Source organism: Penaeus chinensis, chromosome 32, assembly GCF_019202785.1.
Source record: "Penaeus chinensis breed Huanghai No. 1 chromosome 32, ASM1920278v2, whole genome shotgun sequence".
In the NCBI taxonomy this organism is placed as follows: Eukaryota; Metazoa; Arthropoda; class Malacostraca; order Decapoda; family Penaeidae; genus Penaeus; species Penaeus chinensis.
In genome coordinates this window covers 9,461,651-9,477,943 of record NC_061850.1, presented here as the reverse complement: position 1 = coordinate 9,477,943, position 16,293 = coordinate 9,461,651, and the positions used below count along the sequence as shown (strand labels likewise).

Below are 16,293 nucleotides of genomic sequence, written 5' to 3'. Positions count from 1 at the left end.
ATTACTGTTCCCTCGCAACTTACAGCAAGTTGCAAGCAGGTTAAACAGACTGCTTTATATCCGCTTGGTTGCATTACCTTTCATACACCATCAACTATCTTTAATAATTCATTGCCAGTAATAAATAAGGTTTGTTTCAATTTACCTCGAACTTACTGTCATCCGTAATAATCCAATATCTTTAAAAATGTTCCTTACCATAACATCACCTATCTAACTAACAAATTCCAATGAAAGCAGAGTTAAAACGAAGAGAAGAAGCAGTTCCCGTGGTTTCCTCCTGCCGCGACTCCAAGATTAAATTTGAATTACATGAAAAGCGTGGGAAACCCTGATGACGTCACAAGAGGCTCTTGCGCCAGACACACTCACTTTCTCTCACTCTTCGTTCAGCCAGTCTTCTACCGTCTACCTCTACTATGTTTATTGTAACTGGATTGTAGACAGAATGGTGTACAGGTGTGTAGTACTTGGCTGCAAGAAGGTAGCTGTGCCAGGTGTCAGATCAGTACATAAGATTCCAAGTGAAAAATCACTCAGGAATGAATGGCAATGTTTTGTGAATAAGACTCGTCCTGGCTGGACTGGATCAGAGTCCAGTCGAATATGTAGTGAGCATTTTACCCCTGACAACTATGGAAACTTTCTCGCGTGGCAAATGGGCAAAGCCCGGAAACTCGACTTGAAGCCTTCAGCGATTCCTACAGTCTACCCTGGAGGTTGGTGTACATTGATGTCATCTGAATACCCATTCTGTCGTCCTCAACTAATACGACTGTTTCTAACAATAAATTATATTAATACTACCATCAGGAAAGAGCAGATCAAACAAAATGTTTATTAATTTGATATCGGCTGACATCCTACTCTGACGTAGTCCATTAACTCACACTAAGGTCCAGCCCATGGTTCTAACTTTTAATTTTACACTGCACAGCGTAATGAAAAATAATGATGATAATTTATGGGAATAAATCATATGTAAGGAAACAACTACACAAAATAGATTTAGAATTGTTGTATCATATACATCTGTAATATACATCAGTATCGATTCTTGACAAAATGAGTGTTTTACATTTGTTTAAATTCCAACATATTTTCTAACAATTTTTTAAATTATAACCAGTGATTCTAATCTACAAGTGTACACTAAGCAGATTTGTTTGTTTAAACACAATGAGAGAGATGACATTTAGATTATTGCCCATATTGACAAAGACCACTGCACGTTAATGACGCACAGGAGTTGCAAACTGTAAAAGGTAAAGGAAATTAATTCGTAATAGTGCCGTGTATCAGCTTAAGTATTTACAAAATATGTTTTTTTCTATTGAAAATGCTACACATTCAGGTGAAAAGTTCTTATAGCATATGTAATTATATGTTTAATATTGAAAATACATCCTCCCAGAATACTCTTGAATATCTTAGCAATTAACTGTGCATGTATTCAATGCTAGTTCAAACTATCGTAATAGATCGGTAACACTTCTGACGTCATCAAGGCTTTCCCGCGTTTTTCCTGAATTCAAATTTTGTTCTTGATGGGGCGGAATATTCCTGATTTCTGATTCCCTAAGTATATGTAAAAAACAGTGTTGGATACTCTGGGGAGGTGGTGGAGAGTGCACAACAGAAATGAATTCGCGAGTAACTTGTCCTTTTTGTGAACAACCATATGCGATTACAAATTGTTTAACTATAATAGTATGTTTCTAACATGAGGTAGTTAAAGGTAGTTAAAGATGGTAGTTAAAGAGGCTTGTCAAAACCGAAAATAAAGCGACCTAGAAAACTACCACATGGTGATATTCTACATATCTTGGCCATTGCAAAATCCCTTTGCAGTGGACATTAAATTGGCACTTAAATATGCAAGTTCATGAAGATGTTATCCTGTCCGTCCTAACCACTTTTGTTACCGTGTTCTTGCCTCCCCCCCCCCCCTCCTCCCTCTAAACATCTTCAACCACACGATTATTTTGTTATTATCATTTTAGCAGATAGTTCTGTGTCAGCAAGACTCGTGTATGCAACGTATATTAAGAGAATTACGAAAAAAATAAGAACTTTCTACTTTTTTCCTCCGGCTTTTTCGCTCCTAGTTCGTAAGAACCACAGGTCCATACATGCCAGCTGAAGGTTCCTTGTCGAATAGTTCTAATATTTCTAACTTTAAGAGCAATGTTCTTGCTTACAACAAATAACTAAGGGAAAGAGAAAAAAAAATAAATGGAAAGAAAAACTACCAAAAATAACATGATGAGGATATGATAACTAATGTACGTATTGCCATTATTATGATTTTATTTAATACTAGATGACTAAGATGTTCATAACCGAACGAGGAGAAGGCATTCCTTTTTGCCCAGAGAGCTTTGTGAAACGGATGAGCTTTCGACAGTGAATCAGGTCAGACTAGTGGCATATGCTGAGCTGAACCCCTGATTGATGAGGATCATGTGACCTGAAGCTTTTTAGAAATGATGTAACGGGACCTTATAGTATTTATGTCGATGTTATATATAGTTACATTACAAGTTTTCCCATTATCCGTTTTCTGTTATTTACTTTAGATCTAAGAAACTTGGAAATGTAACTAATGTGTATGCTTTACCTCCGTTTGATTTATTTGCAGAGGCCTGGACCCTCTGGCGAGAAGAGCAGCAGCCTCGTATCGGTAGACGCCATAATTCGAGAGTATGGTAAGGAAATCAGATTTCTGCAATGAAAAGTGATGAATTGGTTACTATTATAGTAAGCCATGGCTGGGGAAATGCCCTTATTGATAGTAACACACGGAAGTACTCTCTTATGAAGGAATAAATAAGATATATAAAGAAGAGGTAGTTAATTTTAAACACGTTAAAAGTGGCAAGTGATACACGGCAGTTTTTTTTTTTTTCTTGTTTTTTTTTTTATAGAAAAAACAACAGGTGACATGTGGTACCTGTTCAGTGCTTGTTTTACAAAATGTCATTAAATGATGAAATGACGTGAGAGCTGTACCCTGAGAAATTTCTGCAGTATTACCCAAGATGGTGTTATTCATGGGTAAAGATACATTTTGCAGTCTGTTAACAATCCCAAAGCCTTCATTGCAGTGTAAGGATACCACACTTTGCAGTGTGACATGTCCTTTGTAAATATAAAATAGTTCTTATTATATCAACATAGCGGAATTGTAAGTCCTATTTCAACAATCTAGTCTGAGCTACTGATTCATCTCCCAAGTTAAATGGCTGAAAGAAATGAAATCCACTCGCCCTGACTCTTTGTGATATGAACAAGAGAAGCTGTTTATTCATTTTTGTCCATAGGAATTATTGTAGACCTGCAATTAAATGGAAAGTAAGAGACCAGCCCAAGCTGTATCTTGCAAGAATATACACGGGAATACGTTTGCGTTTTCCAGAATCGGAGGTACCACTATTTATTATTTTATATATATTATTGATTAACCAAAGTCTATTGAGGAAGAGAGGGAAGCAAGTAAAAAAAGCTTGCGGTTCGCGTTGTGCCCATGGTTTCAGTTTATAAATTGCCGCTCACGTTGATTAACGTTAACGCACTCAGTTTGACATTGCGCCGCGGCTGCACGATGGCATTCATGCGTGTGTGAAATTCGAGGAAACAAAAGCCTTCATTTCCGATGACCTAAAGTTGTCTATAGTTGTCTATAAAACCTGTCGCTTGATTCTCTTTACGACACACAATTTGATGCGCAATTTACAGGGTTCTTTTTCTTAATTTCTTTTCTATACTATCACACACTACGTTGGGTTTCTGCATATTGCAAAATCGCAGCTAATATGAAATGCAAGCTTATATTAACTTTAAAGGGCCATTATAGCTATGACTTGTATAAAAATGAGAAAAAGAGTGACATCCAGTAAGCAACCCCCAAAACAGTAGTTCTTTCACACTTCAATTTGAAGATATCACCATTATTATTCTGTACGAATTATGTCTACATTATGGTATGAGTTTAGTGTTCTCTATTAAATTTTACATGCCTCATAACTCTTTTCATGCTCGTTCATTTATTTTTTGCCACAAAACGGTTTGAATATATGGCTCCACGCTCAAAGTGTAGCCTGCCCCCTCAATTCCGTTAAAAGTGTCGAGACATTGGAGATTTTTTACAATGGAATAATAATAAATTTTAAAAACAATTCTGTTTACATACATTGTTCTTCATATTGAAAAGTGAAAGGTGCATAAACTTTTGCGTCTTATCGTATCCAACCCGAGTGAGCTCCAAATCATACAACGAGTTAACTCCAATGATCACGGACATATATTGAATGCATTAAGTCAACAAACCAATATACACAGCATTTTCTTTGACATTTTTGAAACTGTAAGGTTGTATCTACAATGATTTTGATGACATTCATCCCATCGAAGTCAATACAGCAGGTGTCTGTGGCATCCCAGCTGAATTGTTAAAGGCTGGTGGAGAACCTATGGCAAGGGGCTTGCATGCAGTCCTGTCTGCCATCTGGCAGACTGGTACCATTCCTCCTGACGTGCTGAGGGGTGTGGTCATCCCTCTCTGGAAGGGGAAAGGGGATCGGTGGGACTGCAGCAATCACCGATGCATTACACCACTCAGTGTACCAGGCAGGTACTCGCACACATCCTACTGAGACGTATCAGAGACCACCTGTTGAGGCACCAAAGGCCGGAGCAATCTGGATTCACTCCTGATAAGCCCACAATAGACCGCATCCTGGCGCTTCGAGTCATTGTAGAGCGCCGTCGTGAGTTCGGACGTGGGCTGCTCGCAGCCTACATCGACCTCAAGAAGGCGTTTGATATGGTGCATCACGAATCAGTCTGGGAGATCCTGAGGCTAAGAGGAATTCGAACAAGGATTGCTGGATTAATAGCAAACCTATATATAGGCACTGGAAGTGCTGTAAAGTGTTGTGGGGGCCTTTCGAGCTTCTTCTCTGTTAGTTCAGGCATGAGGCAAGGCATGAATTGGATACTGGGTAGAGCTGCTGTCCAAAGTCACTGTGGAGAAACCTGGGCAATATCAAGGTTACAGACATTGACTTTGTTGATGATGTTGCCATTCTCTCTGAATCTCTGGAAACCCTAGTACCAGCTCTTGATGCATTTAGCAATGATCTCCTGGACCAAGACCAAGATCCAGGATTTTGGGGGCCTTACTAGGAGACCCTGTGCAGTCGGCACGTGCTTGCGGTGAAAACATCAATGTCACAAAGAGTTTTATATACCTTTGTAGTGCAGTTCACGACTCTGGGCTGTCAGACCAGGAAGTTAGTAGACGGATTGGCCTGGCAGCAGGGGTCATGAAATCTCTTGACAAGAGTATTTGGAGATGCCGGTACCTGTGCAGAAGGACCAAGCTACATGTTTTCAAGGCCCTGATACTGCCAGTTTTACTATGTGGTAGTGAAACTTGGATGCTATCTTGTGCTTTGGAATCTCGTCTTGATGCCTTTTGTAACAGATCTTTGTGCCGGATCATGGGGTACAGTTGGCGGGACCATATGTCCAACCAACGGCTGCACCGTGAGACCGGTACAGGAACTGTTACTTGCACAATCCATGATCGCCAACTCAGGCCATACGGCCACTTGTCTTGATTCCCGCAGGATGACCCTGCCCACCTGGTTGTCTCTGTCCGAGACAACCCTGGGTGGAGGAGGCCTGTGGGACGACCGAGAAAGTCGTGGCTTGGGCAGATCGATCAAACTTGTCGTGAGGAGCTAGAGATGAGCCGGGCCCCGCCTGGTGGCTCGCCATGAGGGACCCTCGTAGGTGGAAGCAAAGGGTGGATGCGGCTATGCGCATGATGATGATGAAGTCAATACTACGTCATATGATTCGGACACGCTGGAAATTCTTACCATGGTGTTCCAGCGACCATAATGATTGACTTCAAATCATACCCATATAGAGTGAACATGTATTTGATGTACTGCTAAAGAGGCACAAAAACATTTTATGCACCTTTACAATAAAAGGTTTCATCAAGAAACTTACGACGCGATTCGTAATTAATTAAAATATGAATCCCTATCTGAGACTACGTGAAATATATCTGAAATATATCTCGCACTGATTGGCCGGCCGGAGTGTATTAAACGGTATCAAGGTGAAGGCATACCTTTGATACAAACCGAAAAGATGTTTCAGCTTGTTCCAATAATGTATGCGCAAAGGGCAAACATGTAACAAAATGTTAGGGGTACAAATCATTCAAAACTCATTTACCATGATAATCGCATTCCTTTAACACGTGAACAACTCGATGGGTTACGGGGCGCTATACTTTGTACACTCGCATGGTTTTCTTAGTTAAAATTTAGAATAATACGAAGGAAAAAATTAAACGTGGATATTGGGAAATGGTTATAGATAGCTACCGATTGACACATTTTCAAGGGCTGTACACGCGCCTTCCCATCTTCCTCTCAATAGTCTTTGTTGAATAATCATTTTATTAGCAAGTTGCAACGAAAATGAGGATGAGTAATCTATTAGAATTCACAGATATTTTTAAAATGTCGTTTACCCTTTTCATTTAATTACACTCCCTTGGAATTATCTTATGCGTATAATGTCATTAGCGATATGATAGCACAAGATTAACTCCATCTGTTACCGGAAGCCATTCAGATTCGTTTGAAATAGCAATAGTCAAGCATCTTAGCCGTTAATTGTTTCAAGATAAGATGTCGACATTGTAGAGGAAAAAAATAGAATATACTTATTAAGTATTTGAATATTTTTTTAGCAGATAATATCACCCACAAGGTAAAAATGAACACTGAATTCATAGATTAATTGTTTTTAAGTACTTTTTCACCAATAAGTAGTAATAATAGCATTTTAAAGTGCTTGAGATGATATGTATGTGTTTTAACAGGCTGAATTACATGCATCGCAGCGTATGATCAATTTCCAACATAACGTTATATAATTTGTGTATTCCTCTATTATTCTCTCTCTCTCTCTCTCTCTCTCTCTCTCTCTCTCTCTCTCTCTCTCTCTCTCTCTTTCTCTCTCTTTCTCTTTCTCTCTCTCTCTTCTTTCTCTTTCTCTCATGAAATATTTACTTTTTACTTTGTCTCTTTAGCACTCAACTAATTATTTATTTCTCTTTCTCTTATGTAATGTTTACTTCTACCTCTCTGTGTGTGTGTGTGTGTGTGTAGCATTTATAAGTTTTTTTTTCCTATACAGATGAAGATAAGGCTAACAGAGATAAAGTATACACACCAGAATCCGTGCAGGTATTGAAGCCTTTGAAACTTTTATAAGTGGAGAGTACTGCGTATTATCATAGAATCCAAATGATTGAACAGCAAAGACTTATTTGTGGCTTAAATGTTGAATTTCCATATTACCAAGCTCAGGTCAAAAAAAAAATGTAGATAAAGGACAATAAATGCTGTGGAAATGCATGATAGAAATTGGACACTGATTACTTTTGTCCTGTGGTTTTTGCAGGGATAGTGATTCCTCCAGCAGTGAGTGGGAGAGAAGTGATGACGACAATGAATCGGAGAAGAAGGATGGTAAGTTCAAGATAATATAGTTTAGAACCTTGTTAAAATCGTCATACTGTTGTAATCGTCTATAGCATTATTCTCCGTATTTGATTCTTGTGTTTTTTTTTTGTTTTTTTTCTTCAGATTGTTGTCTGGCTGCCCTGGTTCTGTCTCCTGTAAGCACCTCTAAACGGAAATTCAGAGTGAAACGAGTATCGCTGGACCACCACGCTGTTCCCTGTGGAAGCAGCCGCTGCCATGTGCTGGTATGTGCATGCGAGATGCATTGGACCTATACAGATACCTAGATTGACAGGTGTAGATATAGATATAAGAATATGGATATATACATGCATATAGTACTGGTCAGAATTATAGGCGGTCAAAGTGCCCCGGCTTGAAAAAACACGCCTAAAAGAAAAACTTCGCTGACAGTGTCTTGGCATGAGAGAAAAACGTTCCTGTAAGATAAAGATGTACATGTACGTATGTAGTATATATGTATATGTATATATATACATGTGTATATATACATGTGTATGTATACATATATAAATGAATATATATACATCTATTTATATACATACATGTGTGTATATGTCTCTCTCTATATATATACATGTATATAACGTTTGTATATATGTATACATGTGTGTATATATATACATGTTTATATATATATATATATATATATATGTGTGTGTGTGTGTGTGTGTGTGTGTGCATATATACATGTATATGTATGTGTATATATATATACATATATATATATATATATATATACAAAAATGACTGCCGCGATGGTTCAATGGTTAGAGCAGCGGTCGTAAATATGTCTACGTTCTGACTGCTTACTCGAGCCCGAGAAAATGACCTATCGCCTTAAGAAGTCAAACGAAAGTGTCATAGGGGAAGACACCGCCGTGGCACAAGTGTTAGCGCGCCGAACCCCGGTTAATTAGGAAGGGCATCAATCGTGAATTGAGAGAGGCCTATGTCCTGCAGTGGAATGAATGGCTGTTAATATATATATATATATATATATATATATATATATATATATATATATATACACAAATATATTTACATGTATAAATATATATTTATATTTGTTTATGCCTGTATATATATATATATATATATATATATATGTGTGTGTGTGTGTGTGTGTGTGTGTGTGTGTGTGTGTGTATATATATATATAAATATATATATATATATATTAAATGTGTATGTATATATGTATATTAAATATGTATGTATATATATGTATATTAAATATGTATGTGTATAGATAGGTGTGTATATATACATGTATGTATATACATGTGTATATATATATATATATATATATATATATATATATATGTTCGTATACATACATATATGCACATATATGTATATATAATACATATATATGTATATATAAATATATACATAGATCTATATGTATATATACATAGGTATATATACATATACATATATATATGTATATGTGTATATATGCATGTGTATATATACGCATTTGTGTATATATATACATATACATGTATATGTATTTATACATATGCATATATATGTGTATATATAAGTATTCATATATGTATATAAACCCTCGTACACATAGATGTATATCCTTATATATGTATTTATTTACATATTTGTATGTATATGTGTATAAAAACAAGCATACACATACAGATATAGACTTATATATATACATATATATGTATATATAAATACATACACGTACATATATATATACATATATAGAAATAACCAAGATGAGGCAAAGTGTTGTCAGCAGCACTGATATGCTGGTAGATGAAATTGTTTGTTAAGCTTTTATGGTAAAGCCATGCAGGACAACATTGACGGAGATGTGGTGGTGGTGAGGAAAACCATCCTTTCACCATTCTTCTACAGATGAGAAAAAGGCCCACCGCTTCTACCCTAATTTTAATAGACTCGTGGTTCTTCTTTAATGGAGTGCAGGACAAAAAAAAAAAAAAAAAAAAAAAAAGATCCACTCTCCCATAAATCCATTAAGCCCTACTTCTTTAAAATTCTTTTTGAGAAATTGGAGAATGCAAAAAAGTTTACAGTGAACTCATAGTCTCTAAATTGTTTCATAGGTACCTGTACCTGAAAGCAACTTTTTTTGAGACAAGTGCTGTGTTATGTATAGATTAACGTTTTTCATAGATTTGTATTTGAATGTGTCATTGCAAAATGAGGATTAGATTTTTTTATCAAAATATTCATATATAGAGCACTTATTTATTGCTCAGTAAGAGTGATAGGTAATTGTTCAATTGATGATAATGATTCCTGATAGTACCATCTCCTACCATAGTGTTAATTATGAATAACATAATTAACAAGAACGTGTACCCTTACGTATGCTTAGCATATCACCCTCAGACTCGTGCTGCAAAAATGCTCCGACCGCCTTACTGCCACAGTCTAAAAGGCAATCCAGTCCCTGTTCCTCACACACAGCAGACATTGTTAACACAGGATAACTGCTGAATACTGGCACAGCTTGATGCATGCCCATCTGAGAGAAGCTCATGATAAATGGGAAGATGACACATTGGATGTGAAATTACTGAAAAGACTTGAAGCACTTCTGGAAGTGTCTGACATCAGATCTCGGCAGTTCGGCGCCCTGGCGGGCAGCGGGATTGCTTCAATGCTAAAATTGCGAAAGCTAATCTGCGCCAGTGCTCCTGACCAGCTTATCAGTATTTCCGATGTTTTCGCTGTATTTCTTGTCTGCAGCGATGGGTTTACCAAAGAAGAAAGTACTAGAGAGGAGCAAAAAATGAAGGAACGTCGGCAGCAGATGGAAGCAGCGTAAAAGGCAAAAAGGCATACAAATTAATAATGACAATTATTATCATTATACTGCCAAATAACTACAAGGAAAACGTCAACGCGTGATATCTCCGGAAGTAATTTTTTAACTTTAAAACAACTAAACTCACAATTACAGGTCGAACTTCAGTTTATTTTTTTATTTTGTTTTGCTCAAGACACTTTTTTACATTAGCTGTTCACAGTTTTACCGATAATGATTTTAAATTATTTTTTTATTGTCGGGAAATTATCAGTTTAAGCATGCCATATATGAGGCGTCCAGAGTCAGAGGGGCGAATCGACCACTTTTACCGGTATTGAGTTAGCTACGGATCCCTAAGGGCCTAACCCTCCTCTCTATGTGTATACAAGTTACAACACGAAAAGCGATCTTATAGAGGAGGTATAGAAGGTTTTAGTATGGGTTACTTTTTCGCGTCTGGCCGGCCGACCAACTCCGATTTCAGAGAAACAGAGAGGCGAACCGACTCCCGCCCGACCAGCCAATCAGCGCGTGGCATTGTATTTACCTCCTCGCTCGACCAATAACACGGCCCATAGCAACCACGTCACGGCTCCCAGCCGCTCCCTCCGTCAGTCTCCTCGTGTTTCGCAGCTGATCAGCAGCTTCGTGTACTTTTGTGGATTTTTCGCCTGCTATTGTGCATCACGATGTCTTCTTCGGACAGTGAAAGTGATAATGCTGTCCCAGGACCTTCTCGTAAGAAGGCTAAGTGTGTGGAGGCATGGAAATCTGTGCAAAGGAAGAAAAAGCGTGACTCTGGTGAATCTTACACCTCCACTAGTGGTGTCGCCATGCCGGCCAGGAAGGTGGGAGCTGCCTGTGCTTGCCCGGAAAAATGCTTCGACCTCGTGGGCAGAGAAAACATTGATTTGATATTCAATGATTACTGGGCAATGGGTAGTCATGACCGCCAAAGTGAATATTTAGCTAATCATGTGACCAGCCAGGACGTGAAAAGGAGCAAGGTGAAGGACAGACCAAGCAGGACACTTCGTAGGCTTTGCTACACTGTGAAGAAGGGCAATAAAGAACTAGAAGTATGCCGCACGGCATTCATTAGCATTCATGGTGTGTCAGAGAAAAGGGTGAGAAATGCTATGGACAAGATGGGGCCTTCTGGAATGGTTGAGAAGGACAAAAGGGGTAAACACGTGCCGGGAGTTAAGATTCCTGCCAACAAAGAAAAGCTAGCACGTGAGCACATTCTCAGCCTACGTACTGTGTCCAGCCACTACACACGTGCAAAAAGCCCCAATCGTCGCTACTTGCCCCCTGGTTTGAATAGAAAAATAATGTATGACATGTATAAGGACTGGTTGGTGAAAGAAAATAAAGGAATAGAAAACTTAGTGAAAGAGTGGAAATACGTACAATTAGTGAATGAGTATAACATTGGATTTGAGCCTCCCCAAAGTGATTCGTGCAACTTTTGTGATGAAATAGATTTAAAAGTGCAAGCATTACATACTGAAAATGATGTGGATGAAATCCAAAGGTTGAAAATTGCTAAAACTGTGCACACACGTAAGGCAAGTGCGGCGCAAAAACTATTGAAACAGTTTGGACAAGAGGCTGATAAACCTCATCAAGCAGTCATCTGTATGGACCTACAACAAACCATGGTAAATTTTCCGAATATGACAATCGGGTCTTCCCTTACAATATTTATATCATCAGATTTGTCCTCGTGTGATGAGAACGAATCTGATGATAATCTCCGTCGGATTCTCCAGCCGACAATCTTTATGTGATTTGATAAGTCCCGATAGCAGGGGAGGGCATGAAGTATATCAGGGAAATTACGGGATAAAACAGGCTTAAATAAGCAAAATAGAGAACAGAAATGTGCAAAACAAGCACAAAAAACGCCTTTGAAAGTCAACGGACCGACGCGCCAATTTTCGAAAATCTCTACGGGAACCAAAGCAAAAAATCTACGGGATTTCACATGATCCAGATCCCCTGTGGTAATCGTACAATGCGTCCTAACTAATAAACCAACCTAACCTAACCCTGTGGGATTTATACACTACGATCTATATATTCCCTAGCCAGGGGGCTCTTCCCCCTGGACCCCCGTGGTATTAAATGCGCCTAGGCAGGGGGCTTTGCCCCCTGGACCCACGTGGTGATATGTACGCCTAGCCAGGGGGCTACGCCCCCTGGACCCCCTTAGTAGTATATACGCCTAGCCCCAGGGTTAAACCACAAACCTTTATAAAGCGAAAGATCGAACTTTTCTGCGCTTCCGTCTGTCAGAATTGCTTGGTTTCTAATCACTTTTTTCGGCATTTGTGGCACTTGTTAGGCTCCAATATCAGGCTTTCATTGAGAATAATGTCCATTTGTCCTGTATATCCACAATATGACCTTAAAAATGACACGTAGACGACGCAGCTCTTAGAACAAAACATTTCTCACCGGCGTTTCTCACTGCATGGCCGCCGGACGACCTGTCAAATCTCCCGGTGAACACACGCATGCGCACAAGTTTATTGTTCAGAATAGTGTAAATAATTGCCAAAAGACGTAAAAGAAGTATAATAACACTAGAAGAATGCATTACATACATGAATTCGGGAAAACAGACGCTAGTAATGACAAAATAAGCCTTCTCACAAGCGCGTAGCAATACATGGACTACTTGATGGATCGCAGTAATGAGTTACGCGTCACATTTGTTATGATCCTCGCAAGGTAAACATGGAAGGGGACTTAGAAAATGAAGGGGCCATCTTCTGTCTTCTCTGTCCTGTATCTCCCTTATTTTAGATTTCCGAACCTTTCACCATACATGAAAAGTGTCTTACTTTTCGTCAAGGTATCCACTCCACACACTTATTTAACTGTACTTTTTGTGTGACATGCGCGGAAAATTTTCCCAAACCATGCCCACCCCCAAGCTTAAGGGGAGCGTGTGGGGGGGTATTTTTGATGAATATTTTTAATTCTTCGAAATTCACTTTATGGGCTCATCATACCAGGGATACAATGGGGTGTCACGTGGCGAGGTTAGTTTTTTAAAATTTAAATCCTCGCGCGGTCTGGCGGCCCTTTAAAGGTATTGGCCAGACTCTTTTATTTTATCCCACCAAAAAGCCATGATGGAATGTCAGTTAACCCTGCAATATTTTCACCCAAAAATATTTCTCATCCATCCCGCCGTTTTCGTACAACCCACATGCAAATATGCCCTATTCAGCGTAGCGTGAAAACACTGCCGGCAATTAGACCAAGCGCCCATTGTGTATTGTGACGTCACACGAGGCGTTCGGTCGGGGAATACCTCGATCGCCATTGACTATTGTGCTTTGTTGTTGAATAGACCTCGTCGAGTTTTGTAGCTATTAGTATTATATCGCGATTTTGGTGACATCTGTGACAATGGTTTACACCTGTGTCGTTTATGGATGTACAAAGAAGTCGGAAGTGGGCGTCAGGACGCTTCATGAATTTCCAAAGGACGCAACATCTTTGAATGCCTGGAAGCGGTTTGTTAAACGAACTCGGGCGCATTGGAAAGGTCCTTCCACTTCAACTCGACTGTGTAGCGATCATTTCGACCCAGAATGCTACGAAAATGGGCTAGCGTGGACCATGGGGACAGTGAGGAGGCTTGAATTAAAACACTTTCAAGTTCCTACGAAATATCCGGAGGGTACATGCAGTACGATAGCCTCGCCAGCAGTGATGGCGAAAAACTTGACGTCTCCGGTACCAGCGCCTACCACGCCTGTGGATGCAACCACGCCCGTACGAGCTACGAGCACGAAGAGGAGACGTCCAAGTAGTGGTTCCCACAAAAGGGAATTGATAAGGGTAAGACATCAGGATCTTCGTCCTCGTCGTACTCGGGCTCGTATTGGTACGGTTGAGGAGTTCTGGCATCGTTTCCGAACGCACCACAGTCTTCTATAGCATCTCCTACGTCTGACACATACTCGGATTCACTAAAATCCGATATGTCAGACGAAATATCGACAGATTCGGAGCCTAGAATCGGCGGAGTGGTCGTGAGTGTCAGCCATTGTTGATGTACTGAAAACTGCCTCGCGGCTGGGAAGGCCTCGTGTGACGTCATCAGGATTCCCGATCGTGGCGATCGTTTTTCCAGCGCTTTTTTAAAAATCCCCAAATTATGGTTTAATGGGTGGGGTAATGTAATATTTTGGTTTATAGTCATCAGTATTTAGGATATTTCAATGAAATAAATTAAGAAAAAACAGGGTGTGGCCAATTCCTTTAAATATCTGGTAGTGTTGCCATACAGAGCGCTGCATACATGAATCAGTGCTTTTATGTCCGTAATTTTTGCAATAGAGGATATTTTTTTTCATGAATTGCGACACTTGGCATCTCTTCGAGTGTGGGTTGGGGTGTCTGGCAGGCAGGCAGAGCGTCGCTGCGTCAGTGCCCACACAAACCTTGAAAGGAAAGGCAGGCCACTTCTCCCCCACGTGGAATACACTGAACTCTTTATTTTCTATATTCCTCGCGAGTTGCTATAGTTCTTTGATCACCATGGGGAGGAAAGGAAGACACCACAAGGCTAGGAGTCGCAACCTGTTGCTGGGGAGGCAAAAATTAGCGCAAGTGATTAGTGATCCTCCCTCCCTTGCCACTACCACCACCACCACTCCTCCGACAAGGAGGGGGGACCAGGTGCCAAAATATGGGACACAACAACTGTAAATGCAATGCTAATTTGCACTAAGATGTTGTGATTACACAGGGTTAGAGTTACATTGACATTCATTACCAATACATTGTCATCGGAGAGCAGAATCGATGGGCGATCGACAAATTTAGTTTTCCTTCGTTTTCTCAAAACAGGGTCACACGCGCATTTATTGGATATTTCTAAGTTATTTATGGACCTAGCACAAACATAAAGATAGCGTTGGAAAGAGAAAAAAAAATCGCTATAAATGCTAGTGATCAGAATCTGGATAAACATCATCAAAATTTTTATATAAATTTTCTAAGTTTAAACTTTGAAGAAACAAAAAAAAAAAAAGAAAAAAGAAAATGGAAAAGTAATCTCTAGGAATACACTTATTTTGTATGCCCGTTCCAGTGGTGTTTTTATTTTTGAGCTATCTAAACTCTAAATATGCTTTTTTTCAATTTCAAAATTTTGATTTTTTTGAAAAAAAAAATTCATAATTTTTTTTTTTTTTTTCAACAAATCTTCACCAAAACTGTACATGATGTTCCTACTCAAGGTACACATCACCTGTGAGAAAATGGTGATCCTCTGATAATATCTTAGAACATGGCAGACGCTCCCCTTAAGATTATTAAATAATGTTATTAATACCTCCGCAGTTCAGTGTAAACAAAGAAAAATCCCAACTTTTCGTTTTTTTTTTGTTTTTTTTTACTAACAATTAAAGGCATTAGGAATTAAAATCAGCAAATGGGTATTCTATAACTTTATTTTTATCTTTTTGCAAGCATTTTATTACATATGTTTTTTTATGTCTATGTTGCATTTTTATTATAATAGAAAATGTGGGTATTTTTATACTCGTTTTTTTACAGATTAAAAATGATTTAGAAGATTTTTTTCTGGTCTCAGAAGATTAAATGGTACAAATTTAGTATATTAGATGTAGTATTGAATAATAAGGCGTTTACATTCAAAAATACGATAAAGTTAAAGTTGCAAAACTTTGCGCGCGTTTTTCTCCCACTTTATGTTTTGGTCGATTCGCCCCTCTGACTCTGGACGCCTCATATATCACTAGCCTGTGACACCTAGAAAAGTTTTGTGAATACAAAATTATGACCAGAGTATGTACTTTTAGCAAGAAAAAATAACAACCCTCCAGTTTTTCTCATTACCAAGTTTGACCGATTTGAAAGTGC

The 16,293-nt window shown here is 38.9% G+C and overlaps 1 protein-coding gene across 7 annotated transcripts in view; it reads left to right on the top strand.

The window, feature by feature from the left end:
• Positions 1–396: 396 nt before the first annotated feature.
• LOC125042736 (tigger transposable element-derived protein 1-like) overlaps positions 397–16,293 on the top strand; it is a 24,365-nt gene continuing 8,468 nt past the window's right edge. For 2 of the 7 annotated variants that reach the window (XM_047638585.1, XM_047638584.1), the window contains exons 1-4: positions 397–719; positions 2,642–2,708; positions 7,495–7,562; positions 7,680–7,801. In XM_047638585.1, coding sequence (XP_047494541.1) covers positions 449–719; positions 2,642–2,708; positions 7,495–7,562; positions 7,680–7,801 — 528 coding nt within the window. In that variant the 5' untranslated portion in view covers positions 397–448. Of the gene's footprint in view, positions 720–2,641; positions 2,709–7,227; positions 7,278–7,494; positions 7,563–7,679; positions 7,802–10,827; positions 12,045–14,713; positions 15,085–16,293 lie in introns of those variants that run through there. The other 5 variants (XM_047638583.1, XM_047638582.1, XM_047638589.1 and 2 more) reach the window with 4 other exon arrangements.